Below are 23724 nucleotides of genomic sequence, written 5' to 3'. Positions count from 1 at the left end.
TGTGTGCACAGTCTCATCAATTTTTTAAAAGATTTATTTATTCATGAGAGACACACAGAGAGAAAGAGAGAGGGAGAAGCAGAGACATAGGTAGAGGGAGAAGCAGGCTCCTCGCAGGGAGCCTGATGCGGGACTCGATCCCAGATCCCGGGATCATGCCCTGGGCCAAGGGCAGGCGCCTGACCGCTGAGCCACCCAGGTATCCCAATCTCATCATTTTTTTTTTTAAAGATTTTTTAAAATCTCATCAATTTTTTAAAAGATTTATTTATTCATGAGAGAGACACAGAGAGGCAGAGACATAGGCAGAGGGAGAAGTAGGCTCCCTGCTTAAAATCTTTAAAAAAAAAATTTTTTTTAAGCCATTTTCAAAAACAGAAGCTCATTCGAGGAAATGTAGAGTGCTGTTAATCTTGGGGTCTGGTCATCTCTGTTCTGCAGGTAAGGGAAATGGCAGGACTTTTGCAAACTCCCAAGAATTAGAAAAAAAATTACGATACATTAATATTTACTTCTGAAGCAAATTTTTCTAATCTCCCTTTAAGAAAGAATTATAATTGAGGCCAGTGAAAAGAAGAATTGGGCTGGAGCTGGGCATTGCTCCCTTGCTGCTAATTACACGACTGAAGAGAGCTCAGGGTGATGGCAAAGGCAATCTTGATACCCCTGGCCTGGAGGTAGGAGAGGGTGGGATGGGGTGAGGGAGGGCCGAGGGCCAGGGAGAGAGAACGTAGGAGGAGTACAGTCTCGCTCTTCTCTCCATAAATACAAAGCCATGAAGGGGTCACAGTGAGCCAGTGCCCCTCGGCCATGGTGGGCATCATTAATATTATGACAGACAGTTCTCATGCCCATGGCGCTGTCAGCAATGATGACAACCCAGTTCTTGGGTTGCAGTGTCTAGAACCGTGCCTGGACCGAGAGGGGCCTGTAGAAGTGTGTTGGCGAATAAGTGAACAAAAGATCAGTAACTCAATGGACAGAGGGACCAGCGAGGCGGGAGGTTGGTATAGGGGGTTTGAGGTTTGCCCTCGAACTCAAAGATTCAAATCTTCAGCTGTGCCTTTCCATTGCTTGTAGTCCCCGTTCTGTTCTGATTTCTGAAGGTTCTAATGCAAAGGAAGGAAATCTCCCATTTATGAATCAGTTCCATTAGGTAAAGCTAGAATGAAGGCAGGGTACCGAATGAAATCAAGGATCTGTCCATCCTTTATTCTAAATTCTAAATTCTACAAAATAATAGAACCTCCATTCTCTCTTTCTGTGGTTCTCTCAACCTTTTGTCCTTACATGATACACTATTGGCTCTATCTGTAACTTTATTATGTTTATTATTTTCACTAAGCTTCATTACAGTCCTGAAGGTCGGGCTCTGTGAAGGTGCCCATTTTACAGATGAACAAACTAGAGGCTCAAAAAGATCAAATGACTCACCTGAGTCCACAGGTGGAGTAAGTGGCAGATCCCAGATTTCTTTTACTGAAGAGTCAGTGGGCCTATTTAAAACTTCGTAAATACAGACAACTAAAGTTGTTTGAAGTTAAAACCACCTACATCCGAGCAACCATTTCACATCCTTACCCCCTGTGTAATGAGAAAACAAGCCCCCGTACCTCTCCTACTCCTCATCTCTAAACCAATTACTTTATTCTTAGAGCACAACTCAAGGGCATATTCTCACAACAGACTAGCGACAGCCTTTCTTCCCCGCTGTTTGACTGTTGGAGGTAATATATCCCTTCCTAGATATTTTTGAGTTTTATTTAGAGCAAGTGCAGTGTTTTCAGAGTTTTAAAAATCTTGCCACGATCTTGTCTAGCTTGGTCTGACCGTCTCCCCTAGGAGGGCAGCTGTGGCTGGCATGACTTCTGTGGCTCGTGTCCACACTCAGCACTCAGGTGGATGGGGCCGGGTCAGCTTCCTTCACACCGTACGCCCAGTGCCTGGAACAGAACCCAAGCTGGTAAACAATTGAAGAATGCAAGAAACACAGCCTAGGCCCCCGTGGTTCGGGGCTGTGGGCTTCCGTTTCTGGCACTGAGGGCTGCTCCTTCCCATCCCAGGCCACCCTCTTCCTAATGTGACCCTGTCCTTCACGCACTGGAGGTGGTCAACTGAGGTGCTGAGTGCAGTGGTACTCAGACTTCCACAGAGGAGGACAAACGGCCTTGAACGTGAACTTGGTGGACCCGGTGAGATCTTCTCAATCTCCTCCTGTCTCTCCAGTAGACAGCGGCTCTTCCCGTGTCCAGTTAGACTTGGTTATGCCTTTTTCTTCATTTTCAGTAAGGAAAATGGGCAATTTAAATGTTTTTAAAAACAAGACAAAAGGTTTCTGAAATTTTTTTTTTCCTTTTTTTTGAAACCTCTGGAGTTTACCAGGAACCCTAGCTCTCAACCAATATAAAACAGCTCAGGTTGTAGGATGTGTCCCACCAAGTGGAATTTATCACGGTGGGTCGGTGAGTCTCACAGCAGTAAATTCAGTTATTTTAAATCTTGAACCACTGTTTCACTGAAGAGCATGAGAAAAGCCTCAGAAGGAGGACCACATCTGTCTGTCCGCAGATATCTCCAGTAGCTCGGGGATGCTCTGCTGAAGCTGCATCCTTTACATATTAACTCCCATTTGCTGGAATAAACTAAACTGGCCAGAGGGATGCTGTTCCCATCAGGGGTGGCTAAGAAAACTGAGTTGTTAACCCCAACCTTGGACCAGGGAGGAAGTTCTGAGAGATCACTTAACAGAATATCTTTTCTGCCCATTAGACCTAAAAGTAGTAATCCTGAAATCCCTTTGCAAACAAGGTTTTAAAAGGAGAATGGTATGAATGACAGTCAGCCACACGCAGAGAATTGGAGCTAATTCAGCCTGTTTTATCCCTAAAATTCATGTTAGGAATAGCCACTTGTTAACCAAATGGAATGTGCTAAGCCCTAAAAATATAGACCTGAGATATGTCGCTGGTGTCCGGTGGCACGAAGCCTGGTATTTGACAGTGTGATTCACGCAGCAGGGAAAAGATGCAGAGGCGTGGTGGTCCAGGAGGCTGATGTGTTACAGGATTTTTTTTTTTTCTGAGTGGACCCAGGAACCCGACACATGTCACCTAGGTAGAGCTGCTCCCACTCAACCACTGCCTATCTTGCGTATGTCCCTTTCAGCATCACTAGATGGGTCTCTTGCCACTGATGGTCCCCAGGGACTGTGCCTGGAGATGCACCGGAGGAACATATGTGTCCTCTTGCCTCGAGTCCTTTCCTTCTGTCTAGGCTGACCTGGAGACTAAGCCCTTTCCTGCTCTGCCCGGGGGCTGATAGCATCACCAACAAGCTGCGGTGCCTTTTAATGACAGCTCTCTTTTCCGAGTGCCAGTAGTTCCAATTATTTCAGTTCAAAGCCTCCCTCTATTAGGAGGTGTGGGGGTGGCGAGAGTCATTGTCACCCTCCCACTACACATGCATTGAGCTGGATACAGTCAGAAGGGAAAATTGTTTCTCCTTGATGAAGAAGTTCTTCAGCATCTGACAGCGTTGGGGGAGCGGTGGATGTGTGGTGGGCATGGCTCAGAGAACCCTTCCCACTTTGCAAGGCTCCTGGCTGACTGTGCCCTGGGCCTCCTCTGCCTGGAAGCTTATTCACTGTCTGAGAGTTTGTAAACTGGATGCTGTGACTTTTTAGGATTACAGCTGAATTCTTGCCAAGAATTACATGGTATAAGATTGATATAATCCGAGGGAGCGTGGCTGGTTCTCAAAGTGATCAGAGCCAGAGGCGGATTCTCACAGAGCACAGTCTACAGGCTGAAAGGATCAAGGAAAGGGTAGGAGGGGGGCCAAAAGCCAGGAAGAATTCAACAGGTTGGCCAAACAAGAGGTGCCAACTGCAGGACCCAGAGGAGAGCAAGAGAAAAAGACATCCCAGATCCCAGGGATTCAGCATGATTTGGTTGCCATATCACATTGTCAGGAAGGTTTTGATTATTGCCTGAGAATTGACGCTTTCCAAGAATCACTATGAGATGAAAAGTAGCTAAAGGGATATAGGGAGGCTTGTTCAAACAACGTCCCAGAGAACATTTGGATTTTTTTAATTAAATATTTTATCTATTTATTTATTTAGAGAGTGTGAGCCAGGGGGAGGGCCAGCAGGAGAGGAAGAAAATCTCAAGCAGACTCTACAGTGAGCACTGAGCCCAACACAGAGTTCAGTCTCATGATCCCAAGATCATGACCTGAGCCAAAACCAAGAGTTGGTCACTCAACCGACTGAGCCATCCAGGAGCCCTGAGAACATTTGGTTTCAAGAATCAAATCAAAAGTGAAATTGGAATTAAGGCCATTAGTGTATGTTGCCATTGTATAGTTTTTTAAATATTTTAGTTTGGTGAGACTCTCCAGATCAGTCTGCTTTCCCTTTTTTATTGTTATGTTACACATCCAAGGACTTCACGCTCTCCATTTGTTTCAAGTGCTGTGAAGAACCTCACCAGCGGGCAAGTGGTTCATCTGCCAACAACTGGTTAAAAAATGTTTACTGTGCTGTTGTTGATAGAACCTAGATAAGACACAACACCAGAAAACTAACAAGAAATGTTTGGCACAGGTACATAGACTTCCACCCCCGGATTGCTACCTTGATGTTTGCCTGTTAATCATTTAGAACTTTCCCCTCTAAAACCCATGCTTCTGATCCTGGCACCTTTCCATCAGTGTCTCCCTTTTGTCAGTTGTGAGACCAGAAGCATCTAAGAAAGAACCAAATACCTTTTTTAAAAACATATACTTGCTGTGATAAACTTCGCTATTTATGCAAAATCTCATATTTTAAAAATTATATGTGGTATCTGTGGCTTCAAGAATCTAAACGTCTCAAGTAACATCCCAGTTCCACACTGCATAAAAATCAGCCACTCGCTGCTCAAGTGCACGTAGGCCCCTGCACGGCTCTCCCAAATGGGGGTGGCCCTGCCAGCCTGAAGGTGAGTTGCCAAGTGTGCGTGTCCCCGGGGGTATACAGACTTCCAGAGGGACACCGTATTCTTTATTCTTTTGTTTTCTGAATGATGGATGGTGGCCAGAACATCCCTCCTTCTAAAAGGCAGGGAAGGGGGAAGAGGAGAAGGAGGACAAGGATGTTCTGTTAAGGAGCCCTCCCTCCGCACGCCCACAGTGCCGGAGAGCATGAGGATGGAATGTTCCAGAGAACACAGTTTCAGCTCCTCCTAGGGGTGAGATCTGCTTGCAGGCTAACCCTCTACTAATCACGGCTCAGGAGATCAGCTCAATCTTTGCTTATAAACTATGGAAACAGCCATTGGGGACGCCAATATTTTCCTTCTCAGGGCTCCTTCCCCACATCTGTCACCATGTCCCACCTGGTGTGTGACGTGAGCTTGTGCCCCAAATCCTGTGCTGCACTCTAGCTGCCCCCGCACCACTGTTTGACATCTGGTGCCATGCAGCGGCTGGGCCTGGCTGGCTTGCCATCTCTCCAGAGAGCCCAGCAGATATCATGACATCGAAGCCAGGGCACCTGCCCGCCGTCCTGCCTCTGTGCTCAGGATTTCTGCCGTCTGTCCTGCTGGAAAGCAACACTGGGTCAGAAGTCACCGGTGAGCCTTATCCTGCCTCCTGAACTTTCCATCAAGCTACATGGATGGCTCTGGAGACTCAGAAATAAGCTCCTTGCAGATGCAATCACCTCCACCATCTGTGCCCTTGCAGCCACTCAGGCCAGAAGAACATCAGCTCGGAGAGAGCTTACCTCCTAAATCAGCAAGACATTTACTGTGGGAAACGGCTCCCTTTTGTCAGTTGCCATAATAGAAGTGTCTGAGAAATATGCTCTTAGCAGTTACAGGGAAAAGGACGTATTGATGCAGCCAGCTCCCAATTATCCAAGGGCCACTTCTTCGATACGTGAGTTTCCTAACTTTATAGTCCTGTTTCTCCTCGTGCCATTGCATTGAGGGTGAACACAGTCAAGAAAGGACACGCAAGCGAATTTATTTTGCTCTTGATAAAAAAGCAAAAAATAAAGCTTGATTTGAAGTGTGGAGGAATGGGGGCTAAAATCGAAAAGTAGACTTGGGGGTTATCTGTGGATTGTATTTCTTACCATCACAACCAGAAACATTCAGCAAACGTTTGTGTGTGTCCCTCATCCTGCTTAGGAACTTTTACCTTAATGAATATAAGAGAGGATTTCCCCGTCGGTTTTTCTGCAAAAGGACTTTTCTTATAAGCTAAAGAAGCACTCACCTTCACAGTAAATATATTCCGATGGTTGGAACTGGAACAAGGAAGAGACTGACCCGGTTCAAATCCCAACTGGTCCATGTCTACTGTGTGGTGTCAGAAAAAGAACTTCTCTGAGGCTCATTTTCCTTAGATCAGGTGCAGAGTGTGATAAGTGTGCAGGTTGCCAAAAGGGTTACAGTAGAAAACATCTATGAATGCCTGGCACAAGACCCAGGCCACGGCAGGCACTTCTTTTAGGTTAAACTTCAGAGAGGAAGTTGGTATAGAGACCACTTGCTAGCTGGATCACTTGATGCAAGTTACTGGATCTGTCAATCCCTCTGTGTCCTCACCTGTGACTAGGGAGTCCTCATAATAATGCTAATTAAGCTCTTCCCCCCCAAAGCCAGGTGAGTAAGTGAGTTAAGGCATCCCAAACCCATAGAACACACAATCCAGCAGACAGCCCATGCCTGGTAGTTTTACTTTGTGTACTCTCAAGTTTTCTGGAATGTCCATGCTAAAGACATGCTAGTCAAGTGTATTTGGGTAAAAGGGGGATTTTGCTTGTAAAGATGCACTGTTTTCTCTTGTATTTACCTACTCTTTGCACAAAATGTATGGCAGCCACTGTTGGTTGCCAGATACTTGGGTGGATATCCAGCCCAGGGCTGGAGCCACAAGGCCAGGATTAAAAAGCACGAGAAGACAAAATAAGCTGAGACACACACCCCCCTTCCCGGGATGGAGCATTCTTGGGTTAGAACCAAGGAATCAGGATCAAGGAGCATTTTTGCTGTTTCACGGATGAGAAAATGAAACGATAGTATTGACAGGTCATTTGCCCAACACCTTAAGAGTGAGCTGAGAGCAGGCCTAAGGCAGGCTTCCCAGGGACCAGGTCTCAGGTCTCACCTCCACTGGATCATGAGCTCCATAAAGGCATTAGGAGGAGGCTTCACGCTCACACCGCCACAGCACCCAGGTGGGCCCTACCCTGGGGCCAAAAATGCTTCCCTGAATTAATTTTAGGTGAGGTCACCCCACCAGGCTCCAAGTGGAATATCCTTTTCTCTGACTCAGCCTCATCTGAGCTGCAATACCTAGCATAGCACTAATATAAAATAGCCACCTATTCCGATTGATAGATTGATTTTTTTTGTTAATCTCATTACACACACACACACATACACACAGATTTTTTTCTAGTTAGATAAGCCAACACATAAAATAAGTCCTATATCTCTACTCAGTTTTTAGTCACAGAAAGTTCAGGCTGAGGGGCAGACAATAAAGAAAAGAAAAAAATTTTAAAGATGTTTTATGTTGTAGGCATTTAAATTGTCAGGCTTGTGTCTCTCCTTTATCTTTTCACAGCTCCTGAGGTCCTGGCCCAGAAACCATACAGCAAAGCTGTTGACTGCTGGTCCATCGGGGTGATTGCCTACATCTTGTAAGTCTTGCTTGCCACCTTGGCTCCTTTTTTCTTTCTTCCTTTTTTTTCTGTTTTATTGTGGCAAAATATACATGACACAAAATTTACCATTTTAACTATTTTTAAATGTACAGTTTGGTGACATCAAGTACAGGCACCGTATTGTGCAATCGTCACCACCATCCATCTCCAGAAATTCCTCATCTTCCCAAACAGAAACTCTGTCCCCATTACACACTAAAGTTCCTATCCCCCCCTCCCTGAAGACCCTGGCACTCACTGTCCTACATTCTGTCTCTGTGAACTCAACGACTCTACGTTCCTCACGTCAGTGGAATCCTACAGTATTTGTCCTTTTGTGACTGGCTCTTTCACTTATCATAATGTCCTCAAGATTCATCCACGTTGCAGTAGGTACAGAATTTCCTTCTTTTTAAGGCTGAATAAGTGTCCATGATATGCATATAATACACTGTATTTTTCCACCCATCCATCAGTGGACACTGGGTATTTCTGCCCCGTGGCTATTGTGCGTAATGCCATTATGAGCATAGGTGTACAAATGTCTGCCTTTGAATGCACACCAGAAGTAGGGTTGCTGGCTCGTATGGTAATTCTGTTCAGCTTTTTTGAGGACTCTCCATACTGTTTTGCAAAGCAGCGCCCTCACTTTTGCATTCCCAACAGCAATGCGTAAGCGTTCCAGTTTCTCTGCATCCTTCCCAACACTTATTTCCAATGTTCTATAATAGCCATCCTGATTGGCATGAAGTGCTTTCGTTTTGGATTTGTGTTTCTCTTTTTAAAAATGTATTGGTAATGTGTTTCTTTGAATATAGTTGACACACAGTGCTAACATTAGTTTCAGGTGTACAGCACAGTGATCTGACAACTCTATGGGTTATGCTGTGCTCACCACGAGTGTAGCTGCCATTGGTCACCTGACAAGGCTATCTCAATACCATTGGCCATGTTCCTCATGACTTACCCAGTCCCCTTCACCTATTTTGCCCATCCCCCAACCCCTTCTCTCTGGCAACCATCAGTTCTCTGTATTTATAGGTCTGATTCTGCTTTTTATTTGTTTTGGTAGTCATTTGCTTCATTTTTAAGATTCCACATATGATGAAATGATATGATACTTTTCTTTCTCGCTCTGACTTATTTCACTTAGCTTAATACCCTCTAGGTCCATCCATGTTGTGAATGACAAGATCTCATCCTTTTTATGGCTGAGTAATATTCCTGTGTGTGTGTGTGTGTGTGTGTGTGTGTGTGTGTGTGTATCAATGGACACTTGGGTTGCTTCCATATGTTGACTGTTATAAATAATGCTGCAGTGCATTTCTCTTATGGTTAATGATGTTTAACACCTTTTCTTGTGCTACCTTGGATTTCCTGGGGATACAAACCAGTATTATGAAAGTATTAGGACATCTCCAAAAGAAATCAAAATGAGAAAAAAAAATGTGATGAAAATGGGAAGGTAGCCTTTAGATTCTCATTTCCTTTCAGGTGCCTCATCTCCCCAACCCAGGAAAGGCCATCATGGACATAAGGTTTTTGCATTTCTTTCAGGGTGATCAATATTGGGTTTTGTTGTTATTTTTCATTTTGCTTAAGTCCACTGTAAAGTTATTTTTTAATTATAATTTCTTTTTGCAATGATACTTTCAAATGCTTACTACAGAGCACATTCCTAGGGTGGGTTTGGGCCAACTGGTGTCTGTAATTGATAGGAAATGAATTTCTCCCCAGGGAAGGGAAGGCTTTCTAGCAGATAGAGCCCACTACACACAATGAAAGACTGTGGAGGATTGTGATCAGAGAAAGGTCTGACAGCATGTGGCATCCTCAGGGACTACTGGAAACATCCCCCCTGTGTTGGCTTTGTCTCATTATCTGGAAAGCAAGCGGTCTTTCTACAGCCTACATTCAACTGGGCAGCTTTTGTAGTTTAGTGTGGATTTAGTTGACAGCTCCTGTAGATTCCTGCCATTATCACAGGATTTTTCCATTATAATATCCTTGGCCCCTACGGCCCCCACTTATGGAAATGGATAAAGGCCAGATTCATCTGAGCTATAAAACTAGCATATTGCACTTACATACTGCTTTCACTTTCAAAGCACATTGACTGTCTTCTATGGTAGTTTCATTCTTTTTTGTGGGGGTGGGGAGGGTTATAGACCCCTTGAGAATCTAGTAAAAGCAATGGATCCTCTCCCCTAATAAATAAATTCACACACACACACACACACACACACACACACACACTTCTGCATACCTCATTAGCTTCCTGGGTAAGCAGAAAGCAGACATGGACTGTGTGTCATTTACTCTGGCTCCTTAAAACCCCAACTGAAACTCTTATCAGAGGTCCGACCTTGCCAGACTTGACAAGGAAGATTTAAAGAAATGAATGATGGGCCACTGTCCTTCCTGCCGAGGACCAAAGCTGGTGTCATCTAGGGAAATCTGGGGCCAGGCAAAAAATGCCCCCCCCCCCCATCTGGGCTTCTACTTTTTTGTTCCTTCACATCTGGCTGAATCTTAAACCACTACTCTGGTCTACATTATAGTGTCTATAGATTCCCTTCATATATACAGCTGTGTATATAATTGTCTCCCTAAAGTCTTGGCATTTGACATACCACAGCTATGAGGAGGTGCAGATGGCTTTACTGGGATAAGCAGTGGTGTCTTAGACACCTCTGGCTGCTAGAACAAAAAACATCATAGACTGGGTGACTTAATCAGCAGGTTTGTTTCTCACAGTTCAGAAGGCTGGGGGGTCCAAGATCTGGGAGGTCCTGCTGATTCAGTTCCTAGGGAGGACCTTCTTTCCACCTTGCAGACCACCACTTTCTTGGTATGTCCTTAAGAGGCAGAAGGAGAGCATGCAAGCTCTCTGGTGCCTCTTCTTATAAAGAAGGCCCCCATTATGGGGGCCCTATCCCCATGACCTCATCTATACCTAATTACCTCTCAAAGTTCCCATTTCCAAACACCATCACATTGGGGGTTAGGGCTTCAATATATGAATTTGAGGGGGACACTATTCGGTCCATAGTACATAGTTTGGTTGTGCTATCCTTAATAAAATTATTACAATGGAATCCCTTTAAGATATGAACATTTCAGGATGGACATAGCACCTACTTTATAATAATGCTGACGTCAAACATCTGTATAACACTGCAAGAATATAAATACGGTCACAAGTTTTATCTCCCTTCACCCTCTCTCAAATCCTACAAGATAGGGGTAGTTGTTTTAAACCCACTGAGAGGATAACTTCAGGGAGACTAAATAATATCACTTGGTAGCAGAATCAACATTTGAACTCAAGCCCAGCTCTGACTTCCAGTCCAGCTCTTTGTGCTATACCGTATACCCCTCCCATGGGGATGTGGCCATGTCATTGAGCGTAGAGAAGATACTTCACTCCATGTTCTATCCAGCTTGTATTTGTTTATCTCTTTCCACAAATGTTTACTGAATCTGTCCCATGCACCTGCCACTATGCAAGATACTGAGAATGAGCACTCACCAAGACATATGCAGCCCCTGTTTGTAAACAGGCTCACAGTCTCGTGGAGGAGACAGGCATTCAAAGAAATCTCATAAATGAACGTGGAATTTTAAAATGTGCAAATTGCTTTTAAAAGAAGAGCACAAGGTACCATGGCAAAGTAGAACAGAGATTACCTATTTCCAGTGGGTGGCTGGGAAAGTCTTCCTTGAGCAGAGGGCCTAAAATGAAACGTAAATGATGAATAGGGAGACAAGGAGTGAGGAGGAAATATTCCAGGCAGAATGAACAAAGGATGCTTTCAGCTTCAAGTAACAGAAAAACCTGGCCCAACTAACGTAGGCATTTTTAAGAAGTCATACCTCAGGTAATAACAAGTGCATAGGTAGGAAAGCACTAAGATCACCTAAGTCAGAACCTCAATCCCAGATTATATCCATCCTTGCTCTCCACCATCCTCAATGCGTTGGTTTTTCCTTGTGCCCTCCCCAACCAAACAAGATGGTTGCCACAGCTTCTGGCCTCATGGACAGATGCTGCACCAATTGGTGGAAGAAGAGGTGATATTTATCCCCATGTGGCAGTTAGAGCTAGACTATCTTCCCCAGAAGTCCCTCAGCCAACTTTTCCTCATGTCTCATTGGCCAGAAATGCCTCCCGTGCTCATTTCTAAAGTAGTCCCTAGAAAAGAAAATGGGATTTCACAGCTGGCCAAGTGAAGCAGGTGACCATGTGTAGGAGGGGCAAATCACAGGTGTGCAGGTGAAGAAGAAAGTAGGAAATGGATTTGCAGTAGGTAAAGAGTGTGTCTGCCACGATCCGTAGGCATGATAGCAAGACAGGATATCAGAAAGTTAGATTCCAAGAGGTACGCAAGGGCCTGGGGAACAAGAGACTTAGAAAGGTTTGGTTTAACACAAGTGATAGGAAGGCAAAGAAGAATTTGGGTCAGAGGTGTGAACTGACCTGATTTTCACTCGAGGAATATTCCAGCTACTCTGGAATGAACAGGGGTTGGACAGGGCAGCAGTGGGGGGTGGAGACTGTTGGGAGGCTCGTTCAGGTGAGCAGTGAAAGTTGTGTCTACCGGGGAAGCAGTGAGGGGGGTCAAGTGGTAGGTGTACTTTGGATGCGGGAGATAAAGGAGAGGGAAGTTTCGAGTATAATCCCAAGTCTTTGGCTTACGCAATCATGTAAATGGCTAAGAAAAAAGAATAGGGGGTGATGGAGGAGCAAGTTTAGGGGGATCAGCGAGATCAAGAATTTCCTTCTGGGCATGTTAAACTTGAGGCCCCTTTGAGATATCCATGGAATGGTTATGGAATCACGTGGAGGTCAGAAGTCTGGGGGAGAGATAATACCATATACATCATTGGGTATATAGTTTGAACATTCTACATCCAAATCATCATAATTATAGTATATGATACAATACTTGACTGGGTTAAAATATTAAATTAAGTTAAATAAAGCAGTACTATAGTTCTATTTTAAGTTTAAACTTGATATGCTTCAACTTGGTGGTTACCTGGTCACCCCCACTTTTGCTCCAGGAATTGGTCTCAGGTTGATTTAATGACTATGTCAGACTCCAAAATGGCAGCCAGGGTCCTGGTTTCCTTGATGCCTTCCAGAGCTCTGAGAGTCTCAGGCAGAGAATGAATGGACGTTGAACATCTCACTTATACCTCCCAAGATGTTCAGATCCTTTTGAGTGATAGGCCAAAGTCTAGATATAATTTTTCTACACAGTGTGGCTCTATGTTTTGAGAACCTCTAGCTTTGAATTTATCATTATCAGTGTCAACAACTAGCATTTCTTTTTTTAAAAAAAAATATTTATTTATTCATGAGAAACAACAGAGAGAGGCAGAGACATAGGCAGAGGGAGAGGCAGGCTGCCTGCAGGGAGCCCGATGAGAGGTTCGATACCCCAGGATCACGACCTGAGCCGAAGGCAGACGCTCAACTGCTGAGCCACCCAGGCGGCCCAACAGCTAACACTTCTTGAGCACCTTCTCTATTCCAGGCACTGCATTAGGTGCTAAAGATATCAAGATGCGAAGACATGTTGCCTCTCGTGAGAAAATTAACAATGTATATGGCGGGACAGGAAAATTCATAATTAGATGACGTGACATGCAGGGAGGCTTGTGAACAGCCGTAGGAATTCCTGGGATGAAGCCACCACTGAGGACAGGGTATTCAGGAAGGGGGAGGCACCATTCCAGGTATGTCTAGAAGGCTGGATAAGGAGAGGAGAGGAATGCGGGCACAGGAACGAGGTCGCCTGAGGCACATTGTAGGGCTGATGACAATGTTCTGTGAGAGGCCTGTGGCCTCGGCCTAGCAGGAGGCTGGCTCGGTGTTGAGATGAGGATTAGAAGTTAGAGCTTACAGATCTCCCTCTCAGACTTCCACTCCTTCCCACTGACGCACTGTGCCCAGACACCCCACCCTTCAGCTGGAGACCGACGAGCCAGGCTGCTGCACAACGTGTGACCCACAGACAGCACGCAGGGGAAGCCAGCTCTGCCGCGGGGGGCCGCATGCAACTACAGTCTTCGTGTCACCTGTGATGGAAAAGGGGTTAGCCTCTGCGGCTTTTTGGGGTGCAGCATTATTTTCATCTGATAACCCTGTCACACTGAGATATCCGATCACAGCAAAAGCGGTTGTGACAGGCCAGGTACCAGACATCTTCCTCTCTGCACACCAGGCAAACATTCTGCATTTTGTCAGCACGAATACTTGAGCAATTGCTTCTCTTGACCTCTGCACACATGCATTTCTATGTTACCCATCATTCAGAAAGAGAAATACGTTTTTTCTATCAGGGATACTCAGTGTTAAAAATACATCCAATGGGTCCTTATCTTGTCCGGAATCTGTCTTTGGGGATCAGGACTTACGGAAGAACATCTTTGCCTGCATCACGTAAGCTACTGAGAAGGATGGAGGACACAGTGTGCTGGGCACCCTGACGAGCATGTTGGTGTCCAGGCTGGAGGTGTGGCTCAGCCAAGGTAGCACAAGTTCCGAGGACATAGAATCACCATGTCACTGACCAGATGGAATTTTGTGATCACACATACGTTGCCTTTCTTCTCGAAAGTTCAAGGACATGAGTTCATGATGGCTTGCCTAGATTACGCTCGGGGATACAGCATGCCATGGAGAAGCACAGCGGATGTTTGCCCTTATAAGAAATGGGCTGAGGTCTTAAGGAATTTAGGCATTAGAGCCTTAGGGTGGGCTGGATGGTGAGGGAGGGTCTGCCGTGGGTGGGGAGGGCCCCTACCCATGCCACGACCTCTGACCTCTCTGCCTAACAGAAACTCCAGGCCGCATATTGATGGTAACCACTTGCTTTTCGACTGTCCTCTGGCATCGTTCAGTCTTTAAAACGAGGTGACATAAATATCAATTGGCCAACATACACAGCGTAATTGGCTTCGTAAGAGTGGCTCTGAATGCCTAATCCGCATGGTAGGTCCATTTTCTGAGACAAAGAATGCTCCTCGCCAAGAGAGTCATCATGATTTTAAACCATTGACAGCTGCCTCTTTCTGGCTACACATGTCCCAGGGAGAGAGCATGAACCCCAGCTCCAGTAGGAGAGAATGTAGTATAATTAGCCCCAGGGAAAGAACCAAGCATGGGGCATCATGATGGTGGTTACTTCCATCAGCATGAGGAGCGTTAACACTAATAGGAATAATTAACTGGCGTTGCCAGCAGACAGCCATCATCTTGTTATATTCATAAGCTTTGTGGGACGGGACACATTGCCTTGTTTAGGCTGCCTTCGGCCCATGGTCTGGACTTTGGCTTTAGAAGCTCAGAAACTAGATTAATCTGTTTATTCGTCTTGCTCAGATGATCCCAGTGAATTGATTCACGCTAGCCAGACTCAAGAGAGATTTAAAACAAAAAACCTGGAGTGTCAGTTTACTAAATGATGGGATCTGTGCCCCACGGGGTAATTGGATATGCCTGTCCTCAAACTAGCATGTTCTCTCCCCAATAGGAAATGCTCCATGAGAAAGCAAATTAAAAGCAGAAGTATGAAGTTTCCTTTACGAACAAGGAATCAGAGCCCTAGACCTCGATGGCCAGACGGGTTTTCACAAAACCTGTAGTCGTCTCCAGACTCTCTGTGTCCCGCCCGCTGTGGCAGGGCCGTTCCTGGTGGCTGGTCAGAGTAGCCACATGCTGGCCCATGCTCACGCCTCCCTCTCCTGCCTCCTGCTCCCTCTCTCTTTCATCCTTTCAGGCATCATCACTTGTATTTCAAGCAGGCTCTGGTGGTGGTAATTCTCAGGCTCACCGATTTTATTCCACCGATTGCATTTCAGTGTGGCGCTTTCCAGAAAGGTGCCTCATCTCCCCTCCTCCGTCTACACTGAGTGGATCCTGTGTGTGGCTCAATGCCTTTTGATTACCTTTAATCTCAGAAGCAGGTACTGCTTGACCACATGCCTGCTTTGTTTGTGAGCCTGTGGCCTTCTCTCTGCTGCTCCTGGAGAGAGACTTTATTGGTTGTCTCTTGCAAAGGCCCTGGGGTAGAGAGGACCCCTGGAGGGAGAATCAGGAAGGGGATGTCTCACCTGTATCACCTTTACACTCAATGGTGTGGTTTCAGGCTGGATGGAAAAACATTTCACTGCTTTCTCGTGTTCATGTCAGCATCGGCTCCTGGAAACCTTCACTTCAGCAGCAGCTAAATGCTTCAGGATATTTAGCCTGGAGAATGGAAGGCAGGGGATTGACATTCTCTCACTTAACTCTCATTTATTGAGCCTAATACATGTCAGGCAGTGGGGTTTTAGAGATGGATTCATTACCAACCCGGCCTTGGAGATGCTTGCTGTCTGCTGGAGGCGACAGACAGTAAACAGATCAGTTAAAACCCAGTCTTGCTGGCTGTCACCGAGCTGAGAGCCAAGAGCTCCCAGGGCAGAGCCGTGAACACTGGCCTGGCCTTGAGGAAGTCTCCACGACAGAGGTGGTGGTGATCTGGCTCTGGACAGACTATCTTCAAATATTGGCCATCATGCGGGGAAATGGATGGTTTATCCTTCAAGACCAATTATCTGAAGAGATGATGCACTTACTGTGTTTGAGACAAGATGTACCATTCAATCTGAAACATAATTTTTCAAATAGAACTTGAAAGATTTGATCCAGCTTTGACCTTCTGATGTCTAAAACTTGGTGATGGGAAAAATATAGTCTTTGAACGAGCAGGATTTTTAACTCACCAATCACCATAGTGAGCAAACGGAAGTCTGGAAAGAGGCCTTAAGGATGTTTTACCATATTAACCATCTGATATGGAGCACAGCAGCCCGGAGGCAGGAGGGAGGTGGCCCACAGATGTGGGAAGAAGCAGAAAGCACATCGGAGGTGCAGTAGCAAGGCATGATTTTGGACCACTTACTCCATGCTGGGTTTGTGACCAGGAGGCACAGATGATGGAGACAGGAAGGGAAGTGGCTCCGATTTCCAAGAGCAAGCCAGTAACTGCTCGTGGAGATGATGGGAAGACCCACGGAAGAATGGACTAGAAGCTGAGCAGCACGGTGTGCACTTGGCCAGATCATGCCGAGGACTGCCTTCGGGCCTTCTGGTCCCCTGCCCTGCTCTGAGGATGCTCTGTAAGACAGTAAGCAGAGGCCAGGGGCCAAGTGACCAAACCAGGGGCCAAAGGCCAAACTCCACGGTGTGGCCACCCAGGGACATTTCCCAAATGCAGTCCACACAGAATCATAATCACTTACCAATCGGCAGGTGAGAGAGAGAGGGCAAGAGAGAGAGGAAAGGTAAGGGTGGGGGGGGGAGGGGAGGAGGGTAGGAAGCAAGAGCCCTGAACCAAGGGAAAAAAAAAAAAGTAACCTCTAGATGCAAAAGTCGAATTGGAAGTCCGCCCGGGCTTCAGAATCATCAGTTAGCGCTGGTGTTAATCACCTCCAGAATGGATGTCTACACCCCGCAGTGCTTCGGGATGAAATCCATTACTCGTGAGAACTAATTTTAGCTGCTGGAAGTTGCACTGGGTTTTTCCTAACACAACAGTCCTGGCTGTTAGAAGCTGTCCCTGCTCATCCTCTTCCCCACCTGCCCTCCCTTCCACTGTCCATGCCCTCCAAGTGCAAAGGAGCACAGTCTGGGCTTCCTCTGGCTGTGTCTGACCTGCAGGAGGAGGCCCAGAGCCTCTGCCCCTGGGGTCCCCAGACCCCTCAAGGCGCTGTCCATCTGGCTCACACAACAAGCAAAAAGTAATATGCTTGGAAGTGGGACCGTGGATCACAATGCAACAGCATTGTCCAGCCCACTCCTTTAAGATGGTTTTACTTCAAATGGAGTATGCTACTCCCTTCTCTCGCTTGGGGAAGTGCTGGGTCTCCCCCCCCACCCTTCCCCACTCCCAATCTTCAGGTCCAGTTGTGTATAAATGTTCCAAGAAATGTGTTTCCTTTCTCCCCTACATCTTTCCCTGATCTGCTTACTCATTCTCAGCTTTCAAGGCATGATCTAAATCTCCGGGGGGGGGGGGGCATGGGGCATGTATCCCCTGAATTTTCATCCATCCCACTTTGCTGAAGTCAGCCTGCACATGGTTTTAATATGTAAACCATTCCTAGTTTCTCCAGCCTGATCTCTTCCAAGTTTGCGAGGAAAAAGTTCTGGAACGTGCATAATCAAACATATGGTTGTTGAAATAATTGGATTACATCTTTGTGATGATTCGGGTCTTGTTGGTCATTCTGTTTTATAAATCCGAATAATATGCCGAAACCTGTTTTGTTCACTAAGTGGGCATTGCAGCTAAGTACAAGAGGTTTATCAGCTTAAAAAGCTTTGCTTTATTTTATTAAAGTCTGTCATATTATCCAGAGTAAGATGAATAACACTTGGATTCTTTAGCCCAGGCCCCAGACATTCGTAAATACCCACCGGGTGCCAAAACAAAAAGGCAAATAGGGGCTTCCCGGAGTTATAGCATATCAGACAGACGCCCGTCTCCAACAGAGAGACACCCAGATTTGACTGGCTTTGTTGATGTTTTTCAGAGACTCTTTGGGCCTGCGTTGGCTTTCTGTGGCTTCCTTAGTTTGTAATAATATACATAGAGGTTGGTTGTTTTGGTCATTTCTATGGCACCCCCAGTCGAATTGCCCAAAAATATTCTCTCTTCACAAATACACCTTTGAGCAAATGTCCACGGGGATCCTTGAGCTCTTCCTGGAAGTGAGGGGCTCCCGAGCTAAATGCTTGGAAATAGTGGTAGACAAACAGCAGAGTGACGAGCTGGTCTCTGGTACGCCCTGTCCTTATTTTCACGACACAGTGCACAAAGTTAGGTCCATAATTCAGTCACGGCTCTTCCTCCTTTTCGTAGCAAGCTTAGAAGGCCTGAGTGGATGATTTGTAGACTTTGCACAAAGTGTAAAAACATATTGCTTCGTTTTCATGTTGAGGCCGTTGGACTGAGTCCCTCGGGATTCATCTGTTCCTCTGTCCCCTTTCTATTGTTCTTGCTGGTGCATGAGCAGCGTCCCACTTGTGTGCTTCAACTGAGGGACCTGAAAGGGATTACACAGTGTATGACAGCATTTTCCTATTTTCTACCTGTTACCTGTAGGTTTCTTTGTCCCTCTATCCACCTATGCATGTGTCTCATAAATAACACCTATTGTTATATAGTTATGTGTTATACATGTCATGTCTGTCTCTACGGTGGGCACTATTATCCTCATTTCCAGAAGAAGCTAAGCCTTAAAGAGGATATGTCATTTCCCCAAGGTCACTCAACCTGTACTTGTCGGAGCCGAGATTCGAATCTGTGTCTTTATTTCTCTAAATCTCAGGCTGAGGAAACCACATCATGAAACCTCTGAGCACAGAGTGACAGAGTTGGCCCTCAAAGGACAACAGCAAACGTTCCCTTGAAAAGCCACATCTCCGTTCTCCTTCAGAGCTCTTTTATCCAATTAGACTACATGGCAAATTCTGGGTTGCCTTTTCCTAGTGATTATTCCATTGTCATTGTGGACTGTCACACCCAAATGCTTTCTGGATAAAATATTGAAAATAATTGGAGCAACTGGGTGGCTCAGTCGGCTGAGCATCCGACTCTTGATTTCCACTCAGGTCATGATCTCAGGGTCATAAGACTGAGCTCTGCACTGGGCTCCGCACTGGGCATAGAGCCTGCTTAAGATTCTTTCTTTCTCCATCTGCCCCCCACCTCTGCTCACACATGCTCCCCCTCTCAAAAAAAAAAAAAAACACAACTCTAGAATATTGCAAATAAGTTTTGGCACTTAAGCCCATTTCAGGTGCTTAGAAAATTCACCTATATATGTTATTTGATTTCCCAACTACTCTGGGTCGGTGAGGCATGCCTGAACTCCTGCCCATCCTGCAGAGTTCCACAAGATCTTGACAGAAGGATTTCTATCCTTTACATCCCCTTGACGCTCCCCATGGGAGCTCAGCAAGGCTGCTGGATGTGATCATATTGGAATTTGGTTCAGTATAGACTCAATCCCTGTCTCCCACAGATAGGCCCTAGTAGTCATCCCTAGGGAGCCATCCTCCTCTGCTCTGTCTTTTCCAGAAGGCAGGCTGGGTTGATTTTCTGAGTGCAAAGACTCAGCTGGTCTTCATTTCTTTGGCAGGTCTTACAGCCTTGTTTCTGGCCCTGCTTCATATATCACATAAAAAATGCACAGCACCCTGACTTCAGAGGCAGGTCTAGGAAGACAGCATGTATGCATTTCCTCATCTTTGCCATGACCTATCTGGCAACAGAGCCCACATGAAAGGTTAATACAACTTGGCTCTGGAATTGGATGAGAAAAGTTAAAGTTCTGTTCTTCTCATGTATTCCCTCACCTAGAAATGGAAGACAGACATGCTTAGGTCACAAGTACACACGTCTCATAAATGGGACAAGGCGTGTAAGCTGCATAACCCAGTGCCTGGCACACAGTAAATACTCCACACGTAAAAAAAAAAATACTCCACACGTGGTGGCTATTGTTATTAAGTTTACAGGACACACACAACATAGCGTGTCCTTTATAGAAAAGTCAGCATCCCGCTTGTGCTATTCACATATGGCTGGATGCTGAACCCTGGGGATCAAGAGCAGGGCCTGTCTTCTTCACTACTATATGATCAGCGTTTGGCACAGGCATTGGTGCTCCATAAATCTCTGTAGAACTGGGCTGAAGTGGCTTTTGTTTTTGAAGCCTGAGCCCTGGGCAGATAGATGCTCAGGCCTGCCACTTGCTCTGGTGGAGGTCACCTCTTCATCTCCCTGGGGCCTACTTTCCCAGTCTCCTAAGAGAGGGTGGCTAGGGCCAGATGAGGACTATTGAACTCCAGAATAAATTTCTGTGATTCTGTGCAAATCCCCCTACTATGCAAAGTTGTTTTTCAGCTTCTAGCTTAAGGATTCGGGCTGGGAACAGAGGGTAGGATCTATGGGTTGTGTCATCTCATGGGCATCCCCTGGATGGAAGGAAAAGAGGTCAGGGAGATTGATGCATGGTGGAAGCCCTCAGGGTACGGGGCAAATGTGAGCACAGAGGATAGTTGTTGACGAGTGGTGTGCTCATTCCCATCCACTTCGAAGGACTTACAACAGACATCATTGGGCATTAGCAGGTTTCACTGCAAAGCTAACTGAAAAATTGTAACTCATGAGAAACTGTAGTTAAATTATTTCCCCAGAGGAAACATCCATTTCAGAGTGTTCAACACTACTTCATAAGTCAACTCGAGTGTGTGCTGTTGTGCATGCAAACATACACAAGCAATTTTCATGTAAATGTTTCCCATTTAGGAAAGAATAGTTGACAAATATTGATTATTGTTGAATGCAAATGAAAGATCCAAAGAAAAGCAATATATGACATCGTCTTTCTCCTGTAGGAACTCATGATTGAGGTGGGAAGACACATGTAATAACCACAAAATAATCCTTTCTAAATGTTTTGAAAAGACCCAAGAAAGAGATGGAATTGAGGTAGAGTGTAAAGAATGGGAGGTGTTCAGAGAGGGGTTGAGTGCAGTGGGGGTGGCAGTCCCTGAAGCATTGAGGTGTTGACAGGGTCATTCATCCAGCAGGTTTTTTTTTTTTATAACTAGTCTTTATTTTCCGTTCTTTTTTTTTAATAATAAATTTATTTTTTATTGGTGTTCAATTTGTCAACATACAGAATAACACCCAGTGCTCATCCCGTCAAGTGCCCACCTCAATGCCAGCCACCCAGCCACCCACAGCCCCCGCCCTCCTCCCCTTCCACCACCCCTAGTTTGTTTCCCAGAATTAGGAGTCTTCCATGTTCTGTCTCCCTTTCTGATATTTCCCACTAATTTTTTCTCCTTTCCCCTTTATTCCCTTTCACTATTATTTATATTCCCCAAATGAATGAGACCATATAATGTTTGTCCTTCTCCGACTGACTTATTTCACTCAGCATTATACCTTCCAGTTCCATTCATGTCGAAGCAAATGGTTTTTGCTGAGTACATCCTGGGCTGGTCCTGGGGTTGGCGAAGATGAATGAGGCACTGTCACCACCCTCAGGGGGCTCAGAATCTAACAGAGGAGAGGACATGTGTGCATGATGGCTGTGCCAAAAAGGCTGAGAGCTCAGAGGAAGGGTTGGGACAGGTTAGGGGTGAGACATGTGGTGCCCTAGGAGTAGGGAGGAACCACAACAGTGGACACAAGAGGAAGAGCATTCCAGGCACAGGGAACAGTGTATGAGAAGGAATACTCTCAAATCCGAATGAAATGCTGTGGCTTCCTGTGATCACCTTCCCATTACCTTTCCTGTCTACTTTTCTATTCCTGTTTATTTTGAAACTTAATGTTGAGTGTCTCTCCCCTTGCCCCCCAAATAGAATGTAAAAGCCATGAGAGTAGGATTCATGGTCTCTTCCTATCCCCAAGCCTGGGACATAGCCAATGTCAATCAGCATCTGGGGCCTGCCAGAGGACTACCTGATGGGTGGTTTTTCATCCTCTGTCCTTAGTGGGGACCTGAGGAGAACACTTAGGGAAGGTACATGGGGTTTGGGGAGGGTGAGGAACAGCTGCCGCAGGCCTGTGCTCACATCCAGGGCAAAAGGCCTGAAAGCCAGCCAGCTAATATTTGACAGAAACCTACCAGGGAAAAATCAAGCGTATTCCCCATGAAGAGGGATCACTTGGGTTCACGCTGAGTGCTCGCTGGCCTGCACAAAAAAACAAACCAGCTGTCCTTACACAGCCATCCAGTCTATGCTGTACATCAGGTAGTCTGAATTCTGGGACCCCATACACATACTCCCTTGCTTTTTTCATGTGTATATCTTCTTTGGAGAAATAAAAAAAAAAAAAAAAAAAAAAAAAAAAAAAACAAGAAAAAGTGTTGGTAGGAATATGGGCAAAGGGGAACCCTTGCATACTGCTGGGGGAATGCAAAATGGCACAACCACTGAGGAAAACAGAATGGAGGTTCCTCAAAAAATTAGAAATCAGGGTGCTTGGGTTGCAGGGTTGGTTAAGCAACCTGCTCTTAATTTTGGCTTGGGTCATGATCTCAGGGTCATGGGATTGAGCCCTACATCGAACTATCAGCGAGGAGATTCCATCCCTCTCCCTCTGTCCCTTCCTTCCCCTCCTCAAATAAATAAATAAAATCTTCTTTAAAAATTAGAAATAGAGCATATTATATGATCCAGCAATCCCAGTTCCGGGTATATATCCAAAAGAATTGAAATTAGGACCTCAAAGAGCTATTAGCACGCCCATGTTCATTGCAGCATTATTCACGATAGCAAAGACACGGTGACAATGTAAATGTCCATCGACAGATGGATAGTGTGTTCTATACATACAATGGAATATTGGATAAATCTTTAAGACATTACACTAAGTGAAGTGATTCAGTCACAGGCAGACGAATACTGCATGATTCTACTCATATGAAGTATCTAAAATAGTCAAATTTATAGAATAAAGAGTGAAATGGTAGTTGACAGGGGCTGGAGGGAGGGGGAAATGGGGAAGCAACAGGCATAACATTTCAGTGACCCGACATGAGTAAGCTCTAGAGAGATCTGCTGTACGACGTTGTGCCTGTAGTCAACAGTACTATGCAAGACACTTAAAATTTGTTAAAACAGGAGATATCATGGTTTTATTTTTTTACTGTAATGACATCTTTTTAAAGATTTTATTTATTTATTTGAGAGAGAGAGCATGGGGAGGGGGAAAAGAGGGAGAGGGAGAGGGATGGGAAAACTCCCTGCTGAGCTCAGAGCCAAAGCTGGTTCAGTCCCAGGACCCTGGGATCGTGACCTGAGCCAAAGTCAGATGCCTGAGCCACCCAGATGCCCCCGTAATAACACTTGTTAAAAAGTCACTGCTTAATGTTGAACATAGCTGGTACTTTCTCTACCATGACCTTTTTTTCAATAAAAATTGTATATATTTAAGGTTATA

The 23724-nt window shown here is 45.5% G+C and overlaps 1 protein-coding gene across 3 annotated transcripts in view; it reads left to right on the top strand.

Annotated features, from left to right (window-relative positions):
- The window catches only part of CAMK1D (calcium/calmodulin dependent protein kinase ID), a 431996-nt gene that overhangs the window by 381871 nt on the left and 26401 nt on the right, over positions 1–23724 (top strand). For all 3 annotated transcript variants that reach the window (XM_025445547.3, XM_025445546.3, XM_035713757.2), the window contains one exon: positions 7621–7696. In XM_025445547.3, the coding sequence (XP_025301332.1) occupies positions 7621–7696 (76 nt within the window). The remainder of the gene's footprint in view (positions 1–7620; positions 7697–23724) is intronic.

This window comes from Canis lupus, chromosome 2 (genome assembly GCF_003254725.2).
Source record: "Canis lupus dingo isolate Sandy chromosome 2, ASM325472v2, whole genome shotgun sequence".
NCBI classification, from domain to species: Eukaryota; Metazoa; Chordata; class Mammalia; order Carnivora; family Canidae; genus Canis; species Canis lupus.
The sequence above is the reverse complement of the archived record's forward strand: the minus strand, read 5'-3'. Positions and strand labels throughout refer to the sequence as shown.